Source organism: Juglans microcarpa x Juglans regia, chromosome 1S, assembly GCF_004785595.1.
Source record: "Juglans microcarpa x Juglans regia isolate MS1-56 chromosome 1S, Jm3101_v1.0, whole genome shotgun sequence".
Taxonomy (NCBI): domain Eukaryota; kingdom Viridiplantae; phylum Streptophyta; class Magnoliopsida; order Fagales; family Juglandaceae; genus Juglans; species Juglans microcarpa x Juglans regia.
In genome coordinates, this window is record NC_054595.1 from 18832565 (window position 1) to 18845097 (window position 12533).

The 12533-nt window shown below is 36.8% G+C and overlaps 2 protein-coding genes across 7 annotated transcripts; one reads left to right on the forward strand and one right to left on the reverse strand.

Moving 5' to 3' along the window:
- The first annotated feature begins 547 nt into the window (after positions 1 to 547).
- Positions 548 to 7942, forward strand: LOC121246719 (mitochondrial thiamine diphosphate carrier 2-like). 6 transcript variants are annotated; one of them, XM_041144968.1, is made up of 8 exons: positions 552 to 771; positions 907 to 1061; positions 1670 to 1786; positions 2514 to 2625; positions 4079 to 4206; positions 5734 to 5886; positions 6760 to 6909; positions 7476 to 7942. In XM_041144968.1, exons 2-8 carry the CDS (start codon positions 945 to 947, stop codon positions 7692 to 7694), a joined length of 996 nt encoding a protein of 331 aa, XP_041000902.1. In that variant the 5' UTR covers positions 552 to 771; positions 907 to 944; the 3' UTR covers positions 7695 to 7942. The 6 variants fall into 6 exon arrangements, with proteins under 6 accessions (XP_041000903.1, XP_041000902.1, XP_041000899.1 ...); XM_041144965.1 differs by having other exon boundaries at positions 914 to 1061; XM_041144966.1 differs by having other exon boundaries at positions 552 to 730.
- A 915-nt stretch (positions 7943 to 8857) lies between these two features.
- On the reverse strand, positions 8858 to 11478 carry LOC121246721. The gene is made up of 3 exons (XM_041144971.1): positions 11149 to 11478; positions 10336 to 10460; positions 8858 to 9481 (listed from the first exon to the last, which is right to left on the reverse strand). Exons 1-3 carry the CDS (start codon positions 11324 to 11326, stop codon positions 9197 to 9199), a joined length of 588 nt encoding a protein of 195 aa, XP_041000905.1. The 5' UTR covers positions 11327 to 11478; the 3' UTR covers positions 8858 to 9196.
- Between the last annotated feature and the right edge of the window lie 1055 nt (positions 11479 to 12533).

Below are 12533 nucleotides of genomic sequence, written 5' to 3' on the forward strand. Positions count from 1 at the left end.
TTAAAAAAGTGAATTCCATCAATAATTAATTTAAAATAAATTGAGATGAGTTGAGTTTGATTCAGCAAACAAACACAACCTAAAACAGTCACATTCTTTGTTTTTGACAGGCTTCGAAGTTAAAGAAAAAAATCTACTCATCACCCTTTCATCATCATATAATGTGACATTAAATAATATGTTCACAAGTAAAATATAATAAATAATCTTCAATTATCTAATACCACTTATAAAATAATAAAAAGATGATGAGAAAATAGATAATGAGTAGCATTACTCTATGAGTAGTGCTACAAGAACTGATAGTTTAACAAAGAATTCAACCGATAAGTGCAAATACACTTTTTTATTTTTTTCTTTGATCATTTTTTTTATATATCTTTAAATACTTTTAAAAAATAAAAATATCAATTCATTAATATTCACTTTCTTAATTATTAAGTAAAAAAATTAAAATTAAAAATAAAAAAATCAATCATAACTAGCATTTTCCTTACATATCCTTACAAAAAAGTCGGAGCATATATAATGAAATGTATTGTGGGCCAATTTTCTGTTCCAATAAGGCGGCAAAACCCCTTTCTGTCTTTCTCTCTCTGTCTGTCTCTCTCTCTCTTCAAAGATACCGAGCGGTGGCTCTTTTCTGCCTCTGCCGCTTTACCCCCCCTCTTTCTTGAACTAATGTCACATTTGCATCGTGGAAACCCCAATCCTCTCGAATACTTCTTAGGTTTCCGTTTCTCTCTTTTATTTGTTTCATTGTGAATTCAGGTCAACTTTTTTGTTACAATATTCCCTATTTCAGCTATATATATATATATTAGTATATGTACGTTTGTTAGTTTAAAATTCAGGATTATATATGTATTGTCTGCGTATCTTTTTATGAAGGTATTTTGTTGTTAGGTTACAGACTGACCTGAAGACGGGGGGGTTGTTTGGGAATGGAAGAGCCGGTGCAGCTGAAACAGGCAGTGATAAGCACTACGGCGGGGGCAATTTCTGGTGGCATATCAAGGATGGTTACGTCGCCGCTTGACGTTATTAAGATCAGATTTCAGGTCCTGATTTTAGTTTCATATCTTTTGACTATGCCGCCAATGCATTATACAATACAATGTTGGAACTTGAGCCTTGCATTTAACATATTGTCTTGGTTGCTTCTGAATTGTGCGCTTTTTAGGGAATCTCCCCTCTCCCCCAAGTTCCATTAGTATTATGTCAATAAAATTTGAATGCCAAATGTTTCTTCTCTTATAACTGTCGTTGGACCATAAGAGTTCAGATATGTTATGTTATAAGTTGTGTACTTTTTTTAAAAAAAAATATTATACTTTTATAAGTCGTGTACTTTTCCTGCATGAATTGGCCAAGATCTTGATTGGCAGGCAGGCTCAAACTCTTCGATCTACTACGGACTAAATTAGGTTTGCATTGTCGGTTGCTTCCAAGTGGGAAAGAGTTAGCTTAACTTTCAGGGACAACATAGGGGAAGGGCCTTTAGTATCTCTTGGTGGGATGCGAAAAAATGTGTGCCTTGGAATACAAATGATCTGGCTGATCATGTCACGTATATCATTAGGTTGTGTGTGTGATTGTTGGCTGATGCATATCTGTATCTGTGGCTGTTTGTTTAGTATAATAAATGTTTTTGGACATCTGCTGACAGGTTCAGCTTGAGCCCACATCTTCTTGGGCTATGCTTCCGAGCAATTGGTCTGGAACATCAAAATACACTGGAATGTTTCAAGCAACAAAGGATATATTGAGGGAGGAAGGCTTAGCGGTATGATGGCTCGATTCCTTTTTTTCCTGTTGGATGTTTTCTTCAATGAGTTTATGTTGGCAACACATTTAGTTTTAATTTCCTAGGTTGATTTCTGTTGTATGTTGGCTCTCTTATCATTGGAAAATGAGATTTATTTAGGTCAACAGGAAATTCATAGGCTAAGGGTGCCAATGTGAGCTTCTGAGCAATGAAGCTACTCAATCTCCATGGTTTGCTCCTAGCTGACCAGGTTTATGGCAATTTTTTATTGAACTGTAGGTTAAAAACTCTCGTTAAGTTGTGGGAGTTTAATACAGGCTTTGTTGATTTAATACTATTAAGTGTTGGCATCCCTTTCTTTTCCAGAAACCATCAAATAAGATAACTCTGTGAAACAGTTAGCCTTATGAAGTAAAATGTTTTTTCTTTTACTCCTGAGTTGATGGCTTTCTTCACTACTCTTTCTGGATGCCTAGCTTACAATGTTTAGACTTGCAATATGTATGCATGCAGTTGGGCAGTAAGGGTAAATCAAATATTTTCTGTTAGTTATAAAGCCTTCTAGTAGATGTTTGAAGACAATGCAGTGTACTTGATTCTGCTCTTTTTTTCCCCCCACTGTGTGGATGGATCAAGACACTCTAATACTGCTCTTAAGATTTTTCTTTTGAACTTTTATTTTAAAGTCTGGGTTAAAGAATTTAACTTTTTTTCCTCAGCTTATCCGGTTAATTTCTTGCAACAGGGTTTTTGGCGTGGAAATGTCCCAGCTTTACTCATGGTTATGCCTTATACAGCCATCCAATTTACCGTGCAACACAAATTGAAAACATTTGCTGCTGGTTCTTCCAAGACGGGTATCTCTCAAAGTTTTGCTTCATTCTTTGGCAGTCTATAACTAGATCTTATTATTGTTACATATCAAAATAAATAGATGTTATTATTCACAAGTTAGTTTTAGTTATTAAGATAAGAGGTTTAATATATGGCTATTTTGATTCGGCCCGAATCCTTTAAACTCAGAAAAAGGAAAATGGAAGATCAGATTCAGCCCTCTGTCCCTATAACCAGATCCAGGAGAGTATGGCAGGTCAAAAGGAAATCTGGGTTATTTGAAGCAAGGTCTACATTGGGTATCAGCGTAGAGACATCAATGGAATGTCATTCGCCTCATGTAACATAGGATAGACCGATAATCTCTATTGCTCCCTCGTCAGAGTTGAAGGAAAATGGTATACTGCCGAGATCTGAAGGAGATGTAGGATCCACTATCACCCCAGAGGTGAAGGGACTTGCTATCCCCCAGAATTTCTAATGGAGAAAACCAATTGAGTTGCTGGAGAACCTATGGGTTTGGCATTGGTGCCTTGTGTAGAGTTGGAAGTGTAGTTGGATACTGTGTCTGGGGATAACGTTGCTCCCCTGGTCTCTCTTCCTCCAATAGTGGACTGGATTCTGCCTAAAGTAAATAAGATTCAGCAGTTTGTAGGAATCTCACATGGAGGATGTGAAGATCAATTTAAAGAACTAATCACTGCAATTGAGGCAAGCCACGCGCTTGAAACGAAATCAAATTTCAAGAAAAGCAGAGAGTTACAACGTCTTTCTTGGGCAATCAACTACGACGCTAAGGGTGATAGCTCAACTAGAGGGAAGTCTAAAGGGAGGGCATTGTGAAGACGGGAATCAAGGGGTTGGGGTTGGGTGTTCGGGTAGAGGTTTAGTTCTACGGGAAACAAGGGGTTAGGGTCGGGTTTGGTGTATTTTGGGTTGTTTTTCCACTGGCTTTTTGGGTCATTTTGGGTAAAGTGTTTTCTTGTATACATTTAGTATACTTGGTTTCTCCTTTTGATATATATAATTTTTTACTTATCAAAAAAAAAAATATATGGCTATTTTGACTCAAATTGGTGAACACAATATTGATTTATCTCTCAATCTCCTAATTTGATTAAATTTTTATTAAATTGGAGCTCCAATATTTTTGCCCGAAACAATGCAATGTCGATTTGTTTGTTTTGTAACTTTCTCTTGTGCATGGTTGCCAATGGGTTGTGTCATCCCCTAGCATTGCTTAAGGCAGTGCCATGACCTCCCCCTGGCCCGCCATTGTCTATTTTCCTCCCTGGAAATATGACTTTGGGAAAATGTTACTGTTTCTAATTATATAGTACTGACCATCTAATGTTATTAAGTCTGTAATCATATTTAAACATATTAAAGGTTTAACCACTTTGTAGATAATCAAATCTTTATATTTCTGCTATTTCTCACTCTTATTGGGCCTGTTGTCTTTCTGTTATCATGCAGAGGATCACATTCGATTGAGTCCTTATCTATCCTATGTTAGTGGATCGCTAGCAGGGTGTGCTGCCACTGTTGGATCATATCCATTTGATCTTCTCCGAACCATATTAGCTTCACAGGGTGAACCAAAGGTGTGAATATTGAGGAACGATTCTGTAATTCAGCAGTCACTATATAAATTGCATTCCATATGCTCTTCAATTGCAAAGTTACCATATATATTCTTGAATTGTAAAGTTATGTATACCATTTGACTTTCTATCTGATCAATCTTCTAAAGAAATGGCTTTACCATAAACAAAACTACTCTGCTGCACAGATTTATACAGCATAATAATAGGAAGAAAAGAAGAGCAAAATAAATGCCCTTTGTTTTTTTAATAGTTTTGAACTTGTATATTGATTGAGATCCCATATTATATCTCTTTGTAATGAATGTGATGCCATTACCTTTTAAGCTATTGTCTATAAACAGTGCTGGCAGATGAATTTATGAAAATATTATTATACACGACTACTTTGGAAATTATATTCATGCAATATCCCCCACGTATGGCTGGATGTACATTGTGTCATTGTTACATTTGGGAGACACATTTATTCTCTTCTGAGGGCTAATACTATGATCTTCTTGAAGTTAATAACAGTTATAAATCTCAGAAAGAGGGGAAAAGAGAGGGCAAGGTGGTTTGTGGAAAACGCTTTTGTGCCTCGGTCTAAGAGAGGGAGAGGTGCCATATTTTCCTTTACTCACGAGTTGCTCTTTTGTCGGGTGGATATGACCTTTTGTGTGCATCTTGGCAACTGAATTGAATTCACCTGGTGATTAGCAGCAAAAGCCTAGTATTGCCACCAAGTCTTTCTCAGGGGTATAGAATTTGGGGCTATGGGCCACACAGTCTAGGAGAGGTTCAATAGTGCTGCACAGGCTGGTTCAGGAGGCCTGAAAGGAGCCACTAAGAGATAGCCCAAGCAGCCAAGCCTTGGGTAGACCTGACAGAATGACAGTACTTTGGGACCCTGTTTTAGTTCTTTAAGCAAGCTCGAGGCACCAGTGTGCTTTGATGAGTCCGCTCGTCAAGGTTCTCTTGTGCAAGCATATAGCATGAATTTTGGTCATAAATCATGCAGGTATGGGGTAGCGGTACATGGTGCGAAGTTGAGTTCCTTCTTATAGCTTGCTTTCTGGGATTTGGTTTTTTGTAATAAGACTTGAATAGATAAGGCTGGCCTCAGCTCAGATGAGATTGATGTGATGGTTTTTCTTTGTGTAGAAGTTGTTCACTAGGATATTTGTTCAGAGCCTCTCTTGCCTTCACTGAGGTATTTTTGTTCACTCAAAGCTTGGCAACTCAGTGTGGGTGTTCTTATTTTATCATGTTGCTCTCTCTCTCTCTCTCTCTCTCTCTCTCTCTCTCCCCCCATAGCCCCTACAAGGGGCTTGACTATGGAAGCGAGGAACTTCCATTTAAAACACAGACCTTTCATTATGTAGAAGGATGTAATTGTTTTAGCTCTTGGAAATACCCATGGCTTCATATGCTCAGAAAAATGATCACCACCTTTTGACACTTGTTTTCTGCAAAATTGGTAATTTCTGAACAGGCTATTGAACTCATTTGTATGATACTGGCTTATTAATATGTGCTGATATTTAGGTGTATCCAAACATGAAGTCCGCTCTTGTTGATATAGTTAGAACTCGTGGCTTCCGAGGGTTATATGCTGGATTGTTGCCAACACTGGTGGAGATTGTTCCTTATGCTGGTCTGCACTTCGGCACCTACGATACATTTAAGCGATGGACTATGGTAAGATTGTAGTCCTCTTTTCAATTGAGAAATTCTTCACTCAAATATAGGTGGAGGTTGGGGGAGGGGGGGGGGTCCTCCCAATAAATTTTTATAACGCAATGGCTATAGTGTTCCTTGTTATAATATTTGAAATGATGATTCGTTGTTTATATATAGAGATGGAGGAATATGGTTCTCGATTTTGGGGGTTACATCCCCACATTTCTAAGACTTGTGTTTTTGTGCATTACACTTCTCAATGGGAGCTGTCGCAAGTCCTGTATATGTCCAGTTTATTTTATGTTCTTAACATACAGAGATGTCTCTTATGCTAAATTTTTGTCTGCGTTTTTAAAATGAAATATAAGGGTATTGGCAATAATATTTGAAGCTAGCACATTGAAATTTTTCTTTAACGAAGCATCCAAGTTAAAAAGTTTGCTATTTTTTCAACTAATGTGCATATGAAAAGCAAAACTTTGTAGACCTATCCTGCCGCAAGTCCCTTCTGGTATGATCTTATATACGGAGACTTTGGTTGAAGCTTGGACTTTAATATTGTACCAAAGCCAATACCTTTCTAAATAACATGGTTAATAAAGTATTGTACCAAAACCAAGGATCTTTCTACATAGCGTGAATGATATCTATGTATCCCCCCAAAAAAAAAAAACAAAAACAAAAACAAAAGATCCTAGTGCCACACCTGATCCCTGCATTTAGATAATATACCACAAGTAAACTGCACAACTTCAACTACAGGTCCGATGGTTTAGAGTTATGATTCTTTAATATGGCCGGCTTAGAGAGCCACCATTCTTTTTACGCCTTACATGTTGACATTGTAGGCATTTTTTTTTTCCTTGATGCATTCTGCTTCATCCATTGTAGGTCTGGAACACGAATAGATCTTCTAACTCAAGCTTATTCGGTACAGAAGATGGACTTTCAAGCTTTCAGCATTTCCTCTGTGGGTTGATGTCTGGGACTTGTGCCAAACTTGTCTGCCATCCACTTGATGTGGTCAAGAAAAGATTCCAGGCAGATCTCCACCCTTCTTGAAATCTTTGTTATAGCATATAGTTAGTGGTTATACAACCTTTGGGATTGACAAATTCGTTTGACCATAGGGTAGAAAATTTAATGATGAGACCTGTATTACACATGGATATTATATACAATGATGATCCTGTTTCCACTTGTCAGTACCTATGCCCCTTTACACCTCTTTTTGAGAGGTCTGTCAGCTTCTTTTAATTTTTATTTTATTTTGTGGGGTAACTACTGTTACGTTTTACTATGAAATTAACTACACGAACCATGAAATTGTTCCTGCAATCACCTGGATGAGATTAGTTTTACTATTCCTTCCAGACCCAAAGATTTTTTTCAATCTTCTGCGTCAACATTAATTGTTTAGGGAGATCCTTTTTTCACTGGATGTGCCTTTTCGTTCATTAACTTTGGCTTCTTTTATTGCTTTTGGTTTATATTTCTAAGTTAGTTTAGTTAAATTTAGATCAATAATTCTTTCTAGCAATTGCAAAGGCGATTGGAAAGTAGAGTGACAAAAAAGTACTGAAATTGTTTGATTTGAGCTATTGCAGATCGAAGGACTACAAAGACACCCAAGATATGGTACTCGAGTTGAGCATCACGCTTATAGAAATATGTTTCATGCAGTTCGCCAAATCTTGCAGTTGGAGGGTTGGGCTGGTCTTTACAAGGGGATAGTCCCATCAACAGTCAAAGCAGCACCAGCCAGTGCTGTAACATTTGTGGCTTATGAGTACACTTCAGTCTGGTTGAAGTCCACTTTGACTTGACACTAACCAGATTTTCACCCCCTCGTCTCATTCTTTTTCCCATAGAAATATTGAAATCTCCTTATAGAAGTCAAAGATGGGGGAATTGTAATAATTCTCATTTGATTTAGCCATATCATCATAAGCTGTAAAATTATAGTAGTAGAGATGGCAGAAAATTGAGGCTAGAGCAAACAACGTTAGACTTAGAAGCTTTATTTAAGACTCTTAATGGTGAATTTGTTTTATAAAAGCGCTGGTTATGCGGCTGTCCTTTAAAAGTCTCTCAATTTATTCTTGCAAGAGCCGTGCTACGCGCATGGACAACATATCAGGTATAAATCCATGGAAAAGAGCAAACAAATTTTACTATTTGTGCACTGTTCATATTATACCAAACATTTTTCTTCTTGCAAATTCTCATGTTCGTAGAATGAGTTTGTATGCTCAAGAAGAGAAAAAAATGAAAAGGATAGTGCAGTGTGTGTGGAGAAATGTATACTTGCAGCAGCAGACTCGAACTTGACATCTAGGTATGATTCTTCGAGTCAATCTCATCTGCAAAAACAAAAATTTATTGAAGGAAACTTCAAGTTTTGCTGGCTTGGACTTGGCTTTTCATTTTCCTCGTGTAATGCATCAAATGGATTGAGCTTCGCAATCGTGTCGATTGAATTAAGGGAATAGATAGTATCATTTTCGTAGGTTGATGATGCAATTGGTGTTTGGCTGTTGGACTTGCTAAGAAATCTGTCTCTTCTCGAGTTTTACAAACAGTGTGCGCATTGTTACTTGTCAATATCGTTGGCATGAGTGAGTTAACGCAAGGAATGTGTCAATTCTCTACCGGGTTCTCTCTGTCTCTCTGTCTCTCCCCCCCCCCCCCAAAAAAAAAAAAAAAAAAAAGATTTTTGCGAATGTCTGGTGTTTAGAGAGAAAATTTTGGTGCATTTGTTTCTCGCGTTTGATGCTCTTACACAGGAAAAATCTATGGAAGGTCGGTACGGAGGGAGAGAGAGAGGGGGAATGGCATCATAAGTACCAAGGGTTCTGACTTCTGACTGTCTTGCAAGAGTAAAACATGGCACCATTGCTCAGTAAGGATAAACACGTCCTCAAGTTTACGTAAAACCTTATAGATTAGAAATGCTACCGAATAAGAGCTTTGAATCAAGAATCTCCACTACAAGAATCATGAACGATGTTCAATCATCTCATGCAAAGAGTTTGGGAACTGTTACCCCAACTGTCCACTACAAGTATTGTAAACGATGTTCAATCATCTCAGATGTCCCAAAGTTCATTAACCCAGCTTATGATGTCCTTCACCATCTCACGCTAGGAACTATCATACAAAATTTCCCAGAGATTGATTAAAAACTGAGCTGGAACTCTACGATTTTGCTTTATATAATCAGGATCTCTTCTAGCAGATGAATTTTTCATGCAACTATCAAAATCATCTCTTGTTAAACAAAATCCTGTTGTGCAAAAGAGGGAAAAAAAAAAAAAAAAAAACTTCTTCATATATTGTCTTTTTGTTTACTGCTGTCCTCTGGGGGCAGTGTTAGAAACTGCAAAATCCCTTCAACTTGCTTGACATCAACACGGAATTTTTCAGCAATCTGTTGGATGTTCATAGGTCCCTCATGGTCGTCAGCTTTGCCTTGGTGCAAGAGGATTATGTGACGCAGCTGTGCCACATTCAGACTTCCTGGAGGGACAGGCCTTTCCTCATACCCACCAGAATCCGGTTTTGTATTCCGCAGTTTTGGCATAGGTTTATTATATTTTTCCACCACAAATGCCTGTCACATTGAAAACAAATTAACCGTCCAGAGCATTTACCAGTTCTGTAAGGCACTCAACTCTCTCTTACACATTTTCAAAGAGGACATGAACACAGAACATGCACAGACAGTTAAGAATGTCATACTGCAACTTAAAATTTAAACAAGCAGAACTCTTTGGCACAAGTGTCCTTCTATTCTATTGGAAGTTGGTGAGGAGAACACGTCATCTACATTGCTTACGTGGCAATATTTGATTTCTAAGATTCATATTTTCAAATTTCTCTTACAAATCAAATCATGCCATGTCCATGGTATGAAATGTGTGTCCTCCGCACTGGTTTGTAAATAAAATTTTCTTGGCACAAATATCATTCTCCCAAAACAAGAATAAAGTTAAAGCGTTTTAATATGTCACTTCAAATTTTAAGCACAAGATTCAGTCTAATAAAATAAGTAAATTTTCTATGAATAATGAAATAAGAGAATGAAACCATTATCCATTACAAGTAAACAATTTTATGCAGACCTGAATATAGAGGAAGACTTTATCTAAAGACAAACACACAATATGAAAATAACGACACCCGAATTTATAATTACCATATTAAAATTCCTAAAATTGCAGCAATAAACTTTTTATCAAAGTACCATGCAAACAAGTCATCTAATTCATTACATAAAAATGAGAGATATTTTGGGGAAGGGGGGCGGGGAGGAGGATTTTCCCTTAGAATCTGAGAGTTGTAAAGCATATATTTCCTATCAAAAGTTGTAAAGCCTATATTTGAAAGGGAAGTCTAACCATTTGTGGATTATAGTTTTAACATAAAAAGTTAAGTAAAGAACAGCAGCAGCTGGCTGTAACTCACCTCGCCCATCTCAAGTTTCCCTCCAGGCTTTGATGAAATTCTACCAACCATTTGACTTAGCATGGCATCATATTTTGGATCTCGCTCTTCAAGTACATTTTCGGTATTGATTTCTGGGGTACCAGCTAAAAATTAAGTGATACCATTAATCAGTATATACTGAATTCAGCATCCTCGATCCTAATAATTAATGGCATAGAAGTCTATGAGGCATACACACACATGCAATCGTACACATAAGAGATGAAGAAAAAACATCATAGGGTTAACACGTCAATCTCCAAGTGCCCAAGAAACTCCATGAAACATATGAGTTTCCATTTAATAATAGAACGTCGCAATACAACAGTAATTTTTCTATACATGTGTGTGTTTAATTCATTTGTTTATCAACGAATTAGAGTCCATAAAATTAATGTAGCACAAAATTAACGTCTAATTGGAAAATGGCTGTATTTATATTAACAAATGACAATCACATAACAGATAAGCGTGGACTTAACCAATGACACTAGCTTTAGTTTATCAAATAAAAGGGAAGGAAAAGAAATAGAAAAAAATTATATGGCTTCAAGCTTTTTTCCCTTAAATTTCCCAGTGTTTTCGTCAACCAATAAAGGCATTTTAGAAAAAATTTTACCTCAACTTTCGAAATTCAAAGCTCAATCTGAATACCGGAACCAAAAAAGAAAAGGTAATAATAAGCTTATAGTAGTTGAACTTGAAAACTCCCAACAACCAAATTCATCTTCAAATTCAGCATTCCCTAAAATAAGCACACACAAAACAAGGCGAGCTTAAGCTCAAACTAACCAGAACCGAGAGCGACTGGGTCGCCGGTCTTCGAGATGCTCAGTCCGTCAGTGGAACCCACTGCCGGCGGTCTATGATCGATGACGTTCTTCGATTTCGACGAAGTGGAAGGCGTCCGATCGATACTCGAAAAAGATGCTTGGATTCTTCCAGATGCTCGACGCAATGCCTGACCCATTCTTTAACGCGCGCGCGGAAAATGGCTCTTAGCTAAGCGCTAATCGGCCGTGCGTAGCGTAGGTAGCCTTTCGTACAAGGAGACTGTGGAGACGCTGGGCTCATACACAATGTCGGGAGGAAAGCCACGTGGCTCGTTCTTTAATGGACCACATCTACCTAGTAGCTGCTCCTCTTGGTGCCGTGACTTCTTTAGAGCATTGATTGTTAAAATTTGACCAATATGCTAATTTTTTGAATTTTAACTAATCACTCAAAACTTTAACTCAATATTAGATTAGTTATCATATTAGATTAGTTATCATACTTTTTATAATAATAAAATATTATTATTTTTTATTATTTATATCTCTTTAATTATTATTTATTTTTTAAAATAATTATTTATTTTTATTTTCATAATCTCTAATAATCTATTTTCACAGTTCAATAATCTATAAAATTAATATATCTAGTTGACAATTTTTGTAAATGAATAACAAAAAGAAATCAGGAATTTCACTACATTCCTGGAATATTATATTTCAACCACATGTGGCTGCCCAGCTACTAAAATTAATTATAAAGTGTTTAATTATAATATTAAGTGAATAAAAACAACTCCAAAATATTACACTAACAAATGGCTACACATCTTCAAAAAAGTTGAGATGAAGATGAAGATGTAGATGTAGATGAAAATCACTTCCGTGAATCCTCGAAAATCTTTATTCAAAAAATACTCTTGATGTATTGCATTCATGCTAGCAAGATCAAATTTCATAATCTTCATATCAATCTTCCTCTTCTCCATATCATTTTTCCTATTTTTTTCCGGCTAGTAATTCAACCTTATCAGAGTTTGCCCTGCTAGCCGCTTGTCTTCTATCCACCATGCACATGGTTCTGTCATTACTCATGTGAGTTAAGGCGTCAACAAATTCAGCGTCCAAAGCTTCTCTAGCCTTCATATTCCTCTTTCTTTCTTTCTTAACCTTCTTGTCTAGAGGTATCTCATAAATGACCTTTACATTATCATCTATCGTGTCGACTCTGCAATAGCTGCGTGTTTTCCATGTGGTTTCCTTCTTCTTGACAACAACGACATATGTTGCTGTCATTTTGGTTAGTGTCTCAATAGACACCATCAATGTTCTATGGTGTAAGTGGCCTTCTTAGTCTCTCTGTACATAATTTTGGCAATTTCGATCTAAATATGCCAAGTATTG